This window comes from Lutra lutra, chromosome 2 (assembly GCF_902655055.1).
Source record: "Lutra lutra chromosome 2, mLutLut1.2, whole genome shotgun sequence".
NCBI lineage: Eukaryota > Metazoa > Chordata > Mammalia > Carnivora > Mustelidae > Lutra > Lutra lutra.
The window spans coordinates 68,558,784-68,573,123 of NC_062279.1; the positions used below are offsets into that span (position 1 = coordinate 68,558,784).

A 14,340-nucleotide genomic window follows, 5' to 3' on the forward strand; every position below is an offset into this window, starting at 1 on the left:
ACTAGAAAATCTAAAAGCGACAAATATAAAGTTTTATACTTAGGTTCAAAAACCTGTAAATGTTCACAGAAAGTGAAACAGGATTAAACCAAGGTTTGCAAAAATACATAAAGATTTTGTTTTCTTTAAGTTCAATTTTTTAAGCTTTTCTATATGCAAAGTACACAGTCCTGTAAGACAGAAGAGAAACTTAGAGAATCATGCCTATCAACAATCTAAATATATACTAATTTTAGAAAAAAAGCTGACTATAATTACCACAATATAAGTTAAGAACAAAGAGTTAATGGTGATACAGATTTGGCTCAGAGTTCTGTGAAATATTCTTTTTTTTTTTTTAAGATTTTATTTATTTATTTTACAGAGATCACAAGTAGGCACAGAGGTAGGTGGGGGGGGGGGCGCGCGGGGAGAAGCAGGCCCCCTGCTGAGCAGAGAGCTGGATCCCAGGACCCTAAGATCATGACCTGTAAAGGCAGAGGCTTAACCCACTGAGCCACCCAGGTGCCCCATCTGTGAAATATTCTTAAAGCAGGTGAGCTTTGATATGGATCCTAAAGAGGACAGACATTTGCAAGAGGCTATAGAGTGAAAAAGACATTTAAAAGATGAGGAAAATAAGGACTCTTAATCATAGGAAAAAACTGAGGGTTGCTGGAGGGGAGAGGGTTGGGGGATGGGGTAACTGGGTGATGGACATTAAGGAGGGCGCATGATGTAATGAGTACTGGGTATTATATAAGACAGATGAATACTAAATTCTACCTCTGAAACTAATAATACACTATACATTAATCAACTGAATTTAAGTAAAAATAAATAAATAAAAATTAAAAATGAAGGAAAAGCTTAAGCAAAGGTAACCTAAATTCCTCTATGCCCAGAAATATCAAACAAACCTCTCTTGCCGAGGTACAGTAGGGTTGAAACAAGATGAAGGGAATGAGAAAGTTTTTGAATTTTGTATATATATCATACATATAATAATTGTCTTTAAAAGAATAAAAGAAGGGCTTTTACCTACTAAAAATTGAGGGAAAATTCCCCAACTGGATAAACATCTACAAAAACCCAACAGCTAGTACTACACTTAATGGTAAGAAACTTTCCTACTAAGATCAGGAATAAGGCAAGGTTGTTCTTTCTCACTACTACTTTTCAACATTACACAGAAGTCCTGATTACTGCAGTAAAACAAGAGAAGGAAATAAAGGGTATGCAGATTATGAAGGAATAAATAAAACTGCCTTTTTTCATATATGACATAGCCATCTATGTTGAAATCAAAAAGAATCAAGAAAGAAACTCTTGGAACTAATAAGCAATTAGAGTAAGGATGTAGGATACAGAGTTAATATACAAAAGTCAATCACTTTCCTATACAACAGCAATGAACCAACAAATTTGAAATTAAAAATACTTTACCTTTTACATTAGAACCCCCCCAAAATGAAATACTTTTAAACAAAATATGTTCAAAAGCTGTATGAGGGAAACTACAAAATTCTAATAAAAGATATCAAAGAGGAGCCAATTACATAAAGAGACAGTCCATGTTCTTGGATAGGAAGACTTAATATTGTCCAGATGTCAGTTCTTCCCAATCTGTAGATCAGGCTGATCTGATCTACAGATTCAATATAATCCCAATTAAAACACCAGCAAGTTATTTTTTGGATATTGACAAGATGATTCTAAAATTTATATGGAGAGGCCAATGACCCAGAAGAGCCAACTCAGTATTAAAGGAGAAGAACAAAGTAAGAAGACTGACACCACCCAATTTCAAGATCACTAAAAGCTACAATAAGCAAGACAGGGTGGTACTGGTAGAAGAACAGACAGATCAAAGGAACAAAACATCCTCATTTTCCTTTCCAAACTTGCTTTCTTAAGCATTTCTCCATGATAAGTAGATCTTGAAATCTGCAATAAAGAACTTATCCACACGTAGGTTCACCTCTTATCATTTTAGAAGGAATCCCTCACTGATCACAAGGACAAAAATGCATATCTTGACTGGAAAAAAAGAAACCCTATCAATAAATGAATAAGAAAAAATATACAATGAACAACATTGGATAAATCTCCGCCTCGATTATCGTCATGTCACCTAACATGGAGATAAGACAATAAAAATGATCACATATGTTTGCATAGCTTTTTAAAATCTGCAAAGCGGGCGCCTGGGTGGCTCAGTGGGTTAAGCCGCTGCCTTCGGCTCAGGTCATGATCCCAGGTCCTGGGTTCGAGCCCCACATCGGGCTTTCTGCTCAGCAGGGAGCCTGCTTCCTCCTCTCTCTCTGCCTGCCTCTCTGCCTACTTGTGATTTCTCTCTGTCAAATAAATAAATAAAATCTTTAAAAAAAATAAAATAAAATAAAATCTGCAAAGCATATCACTTTTATCATCTCATTTAAACTTCCATACAACACTTTGCAGTGAGAACAGCTACTCTATTCCTGTTTAATGGTGAAGAAACTGAGGCTCAAGGAGGTTAGTGGATGAGCCCAAGAACTATGCCTAGTGAGAGAGAAAGAGCAGATAGACAGCTTTTCTTACCCCCTGTTCTTTTCAGCACATACTCTGCTTAATATCACCTACCCACACTATACACTAGGGTTGTGATTCAACAGAGAAGAGCTACCCAAAGATGACTTCCGCAAGTTACCCCAGAAAAATGTTATGGATACAAGAAACAAACAAACAAAGAAGGAACATAATAGCCCCAAAACTGACCTACATAAATAAACCCAACTAATCTTTGACACAGAAACAAAGGCAATACAATGGGGGCAAGATCGTCTGTTCAACAAATGGTGCCATTACAACTGGACATACACATGTAAAACTTAATTGAAAATGGATCACAGACCTAAAGGTAAAACACAAACTAGAAAACTCCTAGAACATAACACAGAAGAAAATGTAGATGAGGTTTTGGCAGGTACAGTGAGAACTTTTTAGATACAACACCAAATAAATGCACAATCTATGAAAGAAATTACTGATAACCTGGACTTCATTAAAGTTAAAAACTTCCGTTCTGTCAAGAGAATGAGAACACAAACCATTGACTGGGAGAAAATATTTGTAAGAAACAATATGATAGAGGCCTGCTAACCAAATATATGAAGAACTCTTAAAATTCAACAATAAATAAATGATCAACCCAATTAAAAGATGGGCAAAAAAAGGTCTAAACAGACACCTCAACAAAGATGGCAAAAGCATATGAAAATATATTGATCATATGTCATTACAAAATTTCAAATTAAAACTACAATGAGAGATCACTACACACCTATTAGAATGGGCACAATCCAAAACACTGACAACAAAAGCTGGCAACAGGAGCTTTCACTTATTGATGGTAGAAACGCAAAATGAAAGATAGTTCAGCAGTTTCTAACAAAATTATACATACTCTTACCATATGATCCAGCAATCACGCTTGCTGGTATTTACCCAAAGGAGCTGAAAACTTGTGGCTACACAAAAACCTGCACATAAATGTTGCAAGAAGCAGGAATACAAAACAGTGTATATACATTGCCCCTTGTTATGCAAAATATGTGTCCATGTGGTCAAGATAAGTAATATGTAAAAATTTATTCATTAATTATTTACTGACAAATTATTAGGTATTGGGGCATCTTATACATGATAAATATTATTAGGCAAGATAAGTAAGAAATCAAAGAACTTGCATAGGAGGGAGGCAGCAACAATTTTAATACAGTGTGGTATGACTCATAATAAATATGCCATGGGAGCAGAAGTTAACTTTTGGTAGCATGAAAACAGATGTTAGAGTGGTGGCTTTATGAGTTGATAGCCTACTTCCTCCAAAAATTACTGTTTCACTGACCTTTCAAATTTTAACAAAACTGCAGCCTGGATCCAGAATGAGATCTGGGTTCAAATCCTAGTTCCACTACTACTTATCAGCTGACTGACCATTGATGAATTACTTTACCTCTCTATTCACTTGTTTCTCATCTCTGATATAGGGATAAAAATTAGAACTTACACATCAGGACTGTTAAGATTAAATGAGATCACATCAGGACTGTTAAGATTAAATGAGATTATGTATGGAAAGAATTTAGCATAGTGTCCTAGCACACAGTAAATAGTGTTCAATAAATGGTTTATTATCATTATCATTATCAATGCTATTTTCAACTGTATTGATGAGGTTCAGAATAAGAATAGCTGACAGTCTGGCTCTACAGCATGCCAGCAGTACCACACTAACTATGGGACAGGGCAGTTCAAGAGTTAACTTGTACAGAGAAGAGCAACAAGGATGGTGACCCTAAAAAACTCATTGAAGGGATTCAATCTGGAAAAAAGATGATGGATGAATATGATGGCAGTCTTCTTTTATAAGAAGGGCTGTCAACTGCTCTAGACAGAACAAGGACCAAAGAAAAGTAATAGATGTCAACATAAAGAACTGTATAAAAACATTAATTCACACTGTAGGTTTTTTTCCATGTTTGACTTCATTTTTAAACCCAAGACTATTGATAAAGCCACTGGCACAGGTTTGGACTTGGTGATCTCAAATGTTCCCTCCAATTCAGATTCTATTTCAGGAGACTTAAAATTAGGATGGGAAACCTAAGCAGTTTATACACATTACTTAGTTTGAAGAAATAGGGGTTGGGAAGAGAGGATGGGAGGAAAAGCACTGGTGACTTCCTGGTAAAGCACTCTGGAAGTATGTTTTAAAAGACTGAAATTAGGTGCCTCGTTAGCGCAGTAGGTAGCGCGTCAGTCTCATAAAAGACTGAAATTGCTCACACAAAGATTTTGAAATAGATGATTTTCATCTTTAATGGACAGCCAAAAGTGCTTTCAAGGCTACTCTAAGTGACTCTATAAAGAAGCTACACAGTAAATAAATGTCTTAAAAACAAGAAAAGATGCCATCATACTAATTGTTACTCTTATAACAATGTGGGAAGTTGACCTTAGAAAACTGCCAGGGTGGCACCTGAGTTCTGGAGATACGAAGAACTGGTTACCCAAAGAACTCTTCTTAAAGAGTTCATTGTCTTTTCCACTATATTCAGTTGCATTTTCATAAAGAGATCACTATATAGTGCCCTTCCTTATGAGGGATCCTTTCTGTCCAATCATCCATTGGAGCATCATCATTATGGAAGTTTTCCAAAAAGACTAAATAAAGTAAGAATTGGTTTCCAGGTGATATAGTTTTTTTCTTAAGAAATCAAGGTAATATATGCTTGTTGTAGCAGGCTTAGGAAATTCTGAAAAGTATATAATATGTAATAGAAATAACTCAACCATATTCAGAGAGAATTCTTAACATTTGGTTTATTTCTGGTCTTCTTCCATGTATATACAGGTTAATGTGTATTTCTTATAATCAGTATCATATTGTATACACAGTTTTGAGTCCTACATTCTTAGTAAACATTTTATTTTTAAGCATTTTCCTGCTGTTAAATTTTCTTCAAAAAGATGACTGTTAATGGTAATAGACTAATTTCTGCATCATTAGCAACATGGTTCTTAAATTGGGATTTTAACTTCTCAGGAGAGTCTTACTCTAGAATGGCTACTTGTATTATTAACATTCCTCTGTGTAACTATCTTTATATTGAATATTTGAATTTTAATCTAAACTTAATGGCATTCCTATTTATAACTGACAGTCTAGCCTGGGTCCATCTTAAGAGGTAAAATGAGAATTGTTCACATTAAAATTTGTGAATTGTAACTCTCAATCTAAGTCAGCACTGGAGACAAATACATCAAATTTCTACTGTTCAAAAAAAATAAAAGAAATAAATGTCAATTCAAGACAAAAACCTACCCAGAAAGTCACAAGGCAATACCAATTGAACTGAACATTAAGCCAACAACTGATTTAATGACTTTTCTAATTTTAAGAAGCTATAAAAATAGAAATGCAATCTGACCTGGGTTTTGAAGGCTCTGGCTAGCTGGAGAGAAGCAGGGATCATTAAAAAGCAAGTGGAGGCATGGAAATGAAATCAAGTAGAAAAACACCATGGTAAGAGTATGAAAGACTTCAAATGTCCATGTACGAATTTGACTTCATTAGTGGGACATTGGCCACAAGATATTTACTTATTTCTATGGAGCTAAAAAATTCATTTTTAAAAAATTCATCCAGTCATTCATACTACTTTATTCATTGTCAAGAACATGGTATTACAGCCTGGTACAAACGGAAACCTAAGCAAAGATCCTGTTAACATTTTTTTTTAAGATTTTATTTATTTATTTGACAGACAGAGATCACAAGTAGGCAGAGACGCAGGCAGAGAGAGAGGGAGAAGCAGGCTCCCTGCTGAGCAGAGAGCCAGATCCCAGGGTCCTGGGATCATGACCTGAGCCAAAGGCAGAGGCTTTAACCCACTGAGCCACCCAGGCACCCCTGCTGTTAACATTTTTAAACATTTACTCTCCAATTTGGATCTTATAAGCAAGCACCTAGGGGTAAATAAAAGGAAGATCAAGTATTCTACTCTGTTAAACTCTTCCACAGACCAATAGGCTTAGATGATAAGAAAAAGTCAAACCCTTTTTCCACCAAATGACTACACGATCAGGATATTAACAGAGACTAGAAAATCCAGGGAGGAACATAAAAATTGGTATGAAGAAAGAAATAGTAATTTTAGCTTTCAGAGGATCACTGAGCCCGAGAAACAGCTGGAAATGGAGAGATGAGGCTTGGGGAAAGGATGAGAGCTTAAGACATAATTTTGGAATTATCTGCCAAAGTGAAAACAGAATCCAGTATACTCTTTTATCCTCTTCATACCATCTTCCCCTTCACCAACAAATGCAATATTAATATAGATCAGGTCATCGTAATTATACACATATGAAACAATTTACATCAGGAACATTTTGAGGATAACTATTTGTGGAAACTTCAGAGAAATTTATCATTGGCATAAGGCAAAAACCAATGGAACACTATTAAAATTTTTTTTAATTCTCCATTCTACAGGAAGATTGGTTTGTTTTGCTTTGTTTTGTTTTGTTTTTTGGTATAGAATGAAAATCCATAATTAAAATAATCTTTAGTTACTTGGCAGTGCAGATACAGATTTAAACATGATTAACATTTAGATTTATTATGGTTTAAAATAATGTCAATAAAAAAAAATAAAATAAAATAAAATAATGTCAACAAATATTTTTAAAACTGTACTAGCAGGAATTAATTAGAAATTGATAAACTAAAATTCACTTTAGCATCCAATAACAAGATTCACAAAGCATTTAAATATACTGATGTTTTTAAAGAACAAAGTTCTGAGAAACTTGGCAAATTCTATTTAAAGGAAATGGTACATACCTATCAACTGGGAAGATCTGTGAAAGCATCCCCTTGGAAATTTATGGCATATTTTTAGTGTTAGTTTTAGTTTGATTAGAGATGGGCTCGGCTTACTCAGTATGTTCCCAGTCCACAAGTGTACTCTTTAAAGTATTTCTCTATTTCTCTGTTTCTATTTATTTCCACTAGAGGGTGATATGATGACTGAACTCTAAAGATCATTAAAAAAATACACAGATTGTATCTGCTGTGAGGAATGAAGTGCATTCTGTGAGATTAGGAGTGGGAATGTTTAAAAATGTTAATAGCATTTTTGCTTAGGTTTCTGTTTGTACCAGGCTATAATGTCATGTGCTTGACAATGAGTAAAGCAGTATGAATGATTGGATGAATTTTTTAAATGGATTTTTTTAGCTCCATAGAAATAACTACCTTACATAGCACTTGTTCTCTGGATGTTTACACCTAACAGAATTTGAATTTAAGTTCTTTGTCTTAACAAGAACAAGACAAGATGAAGGATTGCTGAAGCAGCCGCCACTCACTAAAACTCTACCTACAACAGGGTAGAATTTAGAGCCTGTTAGATTTCAGATGTTAGCCACATTGTCCTACAAAGTTTCCCACGAGCTCTGCTTCAAAGGAGTTGTTGGAGGGTGGAGACTAGAAACACAACTATTACTCTGATCCCTTGATCAGCTAGTGATCCTTGTGCCTAATTTCTCTATTATTTAGAACCTAGAAACAAGAAAAAGCCTCAGATTTTTGTCTATTTTAATAGACATTTTTAATTTGACTCAAAAAAAGATTTAAAAAAAAAAAAGCCATTTAGTTGCCAGGGGAAATCGAACAATTGGGATGGGGGAAAAAATTGACTGATTTGAGGTAAGGAATGAAACTATGTGAGAAAGATGGAAGGAAAAACAGAGAGGCATGGAAAAAGCAGAAATTGGTGCTCAAACATAGTTCTCTTCACAAAAATTTCAGAAGGCTACAAGACTTGGCCTAATCGTAATTTTATCTGCTTTCCATTTTAGCAGAAAATGAGTTGCCACTCCGCATTAAACATAAAAGGATTCTTTTTTTTATTTTTAAGACACTTGACTTTTTTTTTTAAGATTTTATTTATTTATTTGACAGACAGAGATCACAAGTAGGCAGAGAGGCAGGCAAAGACGGGGGCGGGAGGGGGGGTAGGCTCCCCGCTGAGCAGAGAGCCTGATGTGGGGCTTGATCCCAGGACCCTGAGATCATGACCTCAGCCGAAGACAGAGGCTTTAACCCACTGAGCCACCCAGGCACCCCGCATAAAAGGATTCTTAAGTATGGGCTAGGCATCTCTTTAGAAAACAAGATCTTTTTTAATATAAGTCTGTAGAGAGGGAATTAAGAATGAAAAGATGGGCATTCCTATCTGAGGAACCAAGTGGACTTTATAATTTGTAGGCAGACTAGTCAAATTTACAGAAATAGCCAGCACACAACTCCTGGTTAAGAAGCAAGTTTGATGTACTCTTGAAAAGGTGCTATCTGTTCTCCGATCTCAAATTTCACTGTCATTTCTTCTTATTACAATTTTTGCCTTGAGCCTTCATATCTTCAATAATCTTTGTTAGAGAACACATGGAAAAGTACTTAACTAAGCCCTCCATATCCTTTCCAAAGGGTAGCTCTGATGACTTAAAATGTGACACAGTATTAGAAAGCCATCATACTCTAGAGGCTAGAACCCAAATAGACATACAGTTCTCCTGAAAATCTTACGTAGTAATGTTTGCCAACTTCCTTCCCTATGGTAGAATTTGGAAAGAAAGGCTGGGATTTTTTTGTTTTGTTTTGCTTTGTTTTGTTTGAAATTAGGCAGATCTGGATTAAAATCTCTGATCACTTACACTGTGATTTTTGGGTGAATCATTTGGCCTCTCTGTACCTTCTATTTACTTATCTATCATAGGGACTTGCAAACAGTATGGACTTAATAAATAAGCTTGACTTGCCTTGACTGCCAGTACCCTCGACTTTTAACATTAAGATAGTCTGAAATTTCTAATGCATATTATTGCACAGCCTCCCATATGAACAAATCTTTGGTGACTAGAGGGGAAAAAAAAAAGATGTCCTAAGAATTTTGATAATTTCAATTGCTTTCAAGGAAAAGACCAATGCAAGGAACAACTAAAAATGCTTTTTCTCATTAATATCATATTTGAGAAACAGCATGTTCAGGAATGACCAATAAATAAGTATAACTGTCCAAAGGGAACGTTTAAGAAACTGCAAACAAAACAAACCAAAACAAAACTTGAAAGCTATATTGGGTAAACTATGGCTAATCCTGTATTAACATGAAAAAAAGGGGGAATATTTTTATTTATTTATTTTTAAAGATTTTATTTATTTATTTGACAGATAGAGATCACGAGTAGGCTGAGAGGCAGGCAGAGAGAGAGGAGGAAAAAGGCTCCCTGCTGAGCAGAGAGCCTGATGTGGGGCTTGATCCCAGGACCCTGGGATCAGACCTAAGCCAAAGGCAGAGGCTTTAACCCACTGAGCCACCCAGACACCCCAAAAGGAGTATTTTTAAGTGATTCTTATACCTCTACTATTCTCAAAAGTCACAGTTTAAGAAGACCTAAACTGTGGCCTAGAGTAATGTCTGTAGAAGTGTTTTATGTTTATAATGATAAAGAATTTAAAGCTGCTCCAAAATAAAGTCTTTGAAATAATGAGAGCTCTTCCTTATTTTCTATATTTAGAAGATTTATATAGATGGGTGACTGACATTTTCTTTAGAAGCAATGAAGTAACAGACGACATCTTTAAAGTGTTGGTGAAAAAATAAAGTACTCTGGGAATAATCCTAAAGAAGAGCCCCAGGAAGAGAGAAAAGGGAAAATGGGCCAATTTTGACCTGAAATACTACTTTGTAGAAGGGCATCGTATTTGTGCAGGAAAATAACCTCAAGATAAACAATATATCAAGTGTGTGCACAAGAATACATACGTACATACATACATAAACACTATGCACATACATACATCTCTTCCTGCTGTCACTAGTACTCAGTCTACGTCTTTGGCCTTGTATGTACAACACAATAATTTGCATTCATGACTCAAGAGACACTAGAAAAAACTGATTTAAAATTGTTATTCTGTTTTTAAGAAGGTAACCAGATAACTGTATAAGACATATCTAAAAGTTCTGCTTACAGGTTCATCTTGAAAGGGGGGGAAAAACGCTAAAGCATCTGTCAAACCTGTATACTCATAGTTTTCCTACAGAACAATCTGATGACTTCTCCTTTTGGAAAAAGATACGTTTTGTCTAGCTGGCTTTCTTGTTTTTAATTATACAGCAGAACTCACTGATAGCTTTGCTTTGCTCAACAAGGCTTAGTTTTGATAAAACTTCTTTCTTAAAGAAGATAATGCAATAAAATGCTAAACCCCATTCCCCAACCTGAACCCTCAGAAAAAAAAAGAGACACAAACCCCATCTTTTGATGTAGTAACCTTGACGGAGAGAAATCAAGAGATCTGGGGGATAAAATTTGGGTGGACTGCATTATAAAAGGTCTTAGCCTTACCAAAAAAACAGGGCTGTAACTATTAGTGGTAGAGCCATCTGGCTGAGATTCAAAGAACTACTTTAACACCTAGAGACAGAGATGGCAGAATGAATATAAACCACTACAGAAGCTAACTTCTACTTAGATCAAACCAACTAAGTAAAATCTAAACTTGCAAAAAGGCTAGGGAAACTAGGGATAAACATGTTTTAGAAAGAGTTTTAAGTTTCACAACCTTAAGCAAAAATGATACAGCAATTCAAATATTAAACCTAGCATCTGAGATTTTTTTATTCCAGGTCAAATTACATTAAAGGAGATGATATTATATCTGTTTGTACATTGTTATTGGGCTAAATCAATAATTCACTGTAAATTTAAAAATAAGCAAATAAGAGTAAGAGGACAAACTACTATGGACATTATTTTAATATCTATAAAATAAGCTATTATTTGAATTAAATGTTCCATTCCAAAGAACTGTTTAACTTGTAAGTCTACTCTACATGAATAGTCATGATTTTTATCTAATTTAAAAATGATAACCAAAAAGCATGCAAACATAAAGATCTATGAGCGTAGAAGCCTGAGGGGGGTGGAAAAAGGATAAAAGTTGAGCTACATACCTTATTCATTCTGAGTATAATTCTTTTTACTTTTTCTCCTCTTTAAATAGACCAGTAGATAGCAACACTGCCTAAAATATTGATTAAAATAAATTCTAACTCCAGCAAAAGTGCATGATGTTTTATTGAATTTCCTGTAATTTCAATGGCACCAAAATACAAAGAAAATAAAATTCAATGTAGAGAAGTCAGCACTTTCTTGACTTAATTAGGATCTAGTCAACAAGACCAAGGGATATAAAGAAAACTCCTATTTCCAACCTTATCATTTTCAGGGGACCGTATGTATAGATTTCATATTCTTTACAACTTAAAAATGTTTCAATTATGGAACATTTTAAACATACTTTAAAAACCACACAGAAAAATACCCATGAACCACCCCATCTCTGCAACCCAGCTTCAATAATCAGAAACTCATGGCCAATCTATACCCTCTTTCCTTTTCTCCCCTTTAGGAATATTTTGAAGCAAAGCCCAGGTACTATATCATTTCATTTTAACTATAATTTGATGGGGAAGGAGCGGCAGGAAGAATACAATAGAAAGACTGGGGAGTGAGAGAAATAATGGTGCTTTTTTTCTCCACAATCCCTGTCTCTTATCATAACCATAATTTTAAGGGATATAACATTCAAGAATATTTTGAAGAAATAAGCTCCCATGCCATCCCAAAGAAAAAGCACTGACAATTCAAATTTACTGCAGTTGCCCAATCACTTCCTCCTTCCATCTCAGACAGACTTCAACATTTCAGGACCTCCCGGACTATCTAGTAGCAAAGATAATACTGGGAAGAAGTCATAGTATATTCCAGTCCTTATTCTCTGGTATAGCCTCAAAGGACTACATCCAACAGAATTTTTTCTCAGCACTAGATCAATCACCAGTTGATGTCTCGTCTCTGATTTAGATAGGAGTCTAATTATCCCCCTTTTAAAACGGGCCTATGGCTAAGGGGCGCCTAGGTGGCTCATTCAGTTAAGCACCCAACTCAGTCAGTTAAGCATCCAGCTCAGTCAGGTAAGCATCAACTCTTGATTGAGCTCAGGTCATGATCTCAGGGTCCTGAGATTGAGCCCCGGTGTTGGGCTCCATGCTGGGCAAAGAACTTGCTTAAGATTCTTTTTCTTCCTCTCCTTCTTCCCCTCCCCCCAACACCCAGCTGTGCATGCATGCACTCTCTCTCTCTAAAAACAAAAACAAAAACATATCTATGGCTAACTCCATGGGCTACCACTAGCTGAATGAGATAAGGAGGCATATACAACAGAAAGGTCTTCTAAGATGGGAAGGAAAATGAAAACTGCAAATAAGGGAAGTAGTGGCAGAAATTTGACAGTAACTTTTGCCTTGGAGTAATACCTGTGAATACAAAGCCCACCCCAACCTCCTGCATTTTATAAATAAGAAAAGATTCTTTGCTACTTGATTACACAAATCATATTTCACGCCAACCCTCTCTACTACACAGAAACTACTAACCCATCACAGGGACAAAATTTATAATAAAATTCGGTATTAATGATTTTTCATAGTAATAAAATCAATTACCTCCCCTCTATCTGTAATAAGATTGTCCCATTATCAATACTTCTATTTCTAATACCTTCCATAAAACAAAACTTAGTTCATTTTATTATTACATATCTGAAGATTAATTTTGTGGTAATAACAAAGACTGTGAGGAAAGCTTCATTACAATTAACATGGATAGGTAAATGTTTTACAATGGCAGACTAAATATACTCACTTTTGTTGTCTTTGTATAGAATGGGGAGGAGAGTTGGTGAATAGGCAGGTCCACGATACTAGTGGAGTTTGTGACACTGTTACTATGTGTATGTTCATCTTCTCTACTACTGTCATCAGATTGATCAAAATCATCACTCTCCTGGTCCATTTCCTCTTCCTCTTCCTCCTCCTCATCTTGTTCACCAGCATGTTCTTCATCTTCTTCTTGCTCTTCTTGGTTCCCTGAGGAGTCCTCATCTACCGAAATGAATCGATTATTGTTTTCTTCCAATTGTCCTTGCTGGGAATCATTTTGGTCTCCAGGTCTAGGTTCTGCTCCAACAACTTCACCATTCCTTGCAGTGTGCTCCTCCTCTTGTTGTCTTAGCTGTTGCTGCTGCTGTTCCTCCTCAACCACACGATTCATCTGTTCCTCATCTGCCTGGCTTGAGGAAGGGTTACCTCTCAGAGAACCTCCAGTTCGTCGTCTTTTGCTGCCCACAGAGAGCAGTTCCTGATTCATTTCCAAAAGCCAGCTTGCTACTTCTTGGACCTTGGCTAGACTATCAGAAGATGCAAAGGATTTCACATTCTGTAGGGAAAAATGGGGGGGGGGAGAAGAAAGGTTTGTACAGTCTACATTATCTCCCACTTTTATGTTCTATGTCTATATTCCAAATTTCATTAAAGACTGTAAAAAGTATTTGATGCTATTGAGATATTAAGATGTTCTTTAGGAATCAGTAGAAAGTTTAAAATGTTAAAATTAAGACTTTATAAAGACATACACAAAAATCACACAGTACACAGCTTTATTTTAATCTTTTAAAAAATAATTTTAGAATTAAACTTTATAATTTAGTTGCTTTTACCAATAAAACATAATTTAACCATTAAAATGATTTTTAATTTTAGATCAGTTCATAAACTATAATTTTCATAAAACTTCCAGAAAATTTTATGAAGTGTATCATTAAAAACTATTCAATTATCAATTAAGTTTTGGAAATACTGAGACAAACCAAGATAAAGAGGCTTATTTACTGTAGGAATT

At 35.4% G+C, this 14,340-nt stretch overlaps 1 protein-coding gene across 3 annotated transcripts in view; it reads right to left on the reverse strand.

Annotated features, from left to right (window-relative positions):
• The window catches only part of FBXW7 (F-box and WD repeat domain containing 7), a 223,345-nt gene that overhangs the window by 79,349 nt on the left and 129,656 nt on the right, over positions 1 to 14,340 (reverse strand). For all 3 annotated transcript variants that reach the window (XM_047717648.1, XM_047717646.1, XM_047717647.1), the window contains one exon: positions 13,306 to 13,878. In XM_047717648.1, the coding sequence (XP_047573604.1) occupies positions 13,306 to 13,809 (504 nt within the window). In that variant the 5' untranslated portion in view covers positions 13,810 to 13,878. The remainder of the gene's footprint in view (positions 1 to 13,305; positions 13,879 to 14,340) is intronic.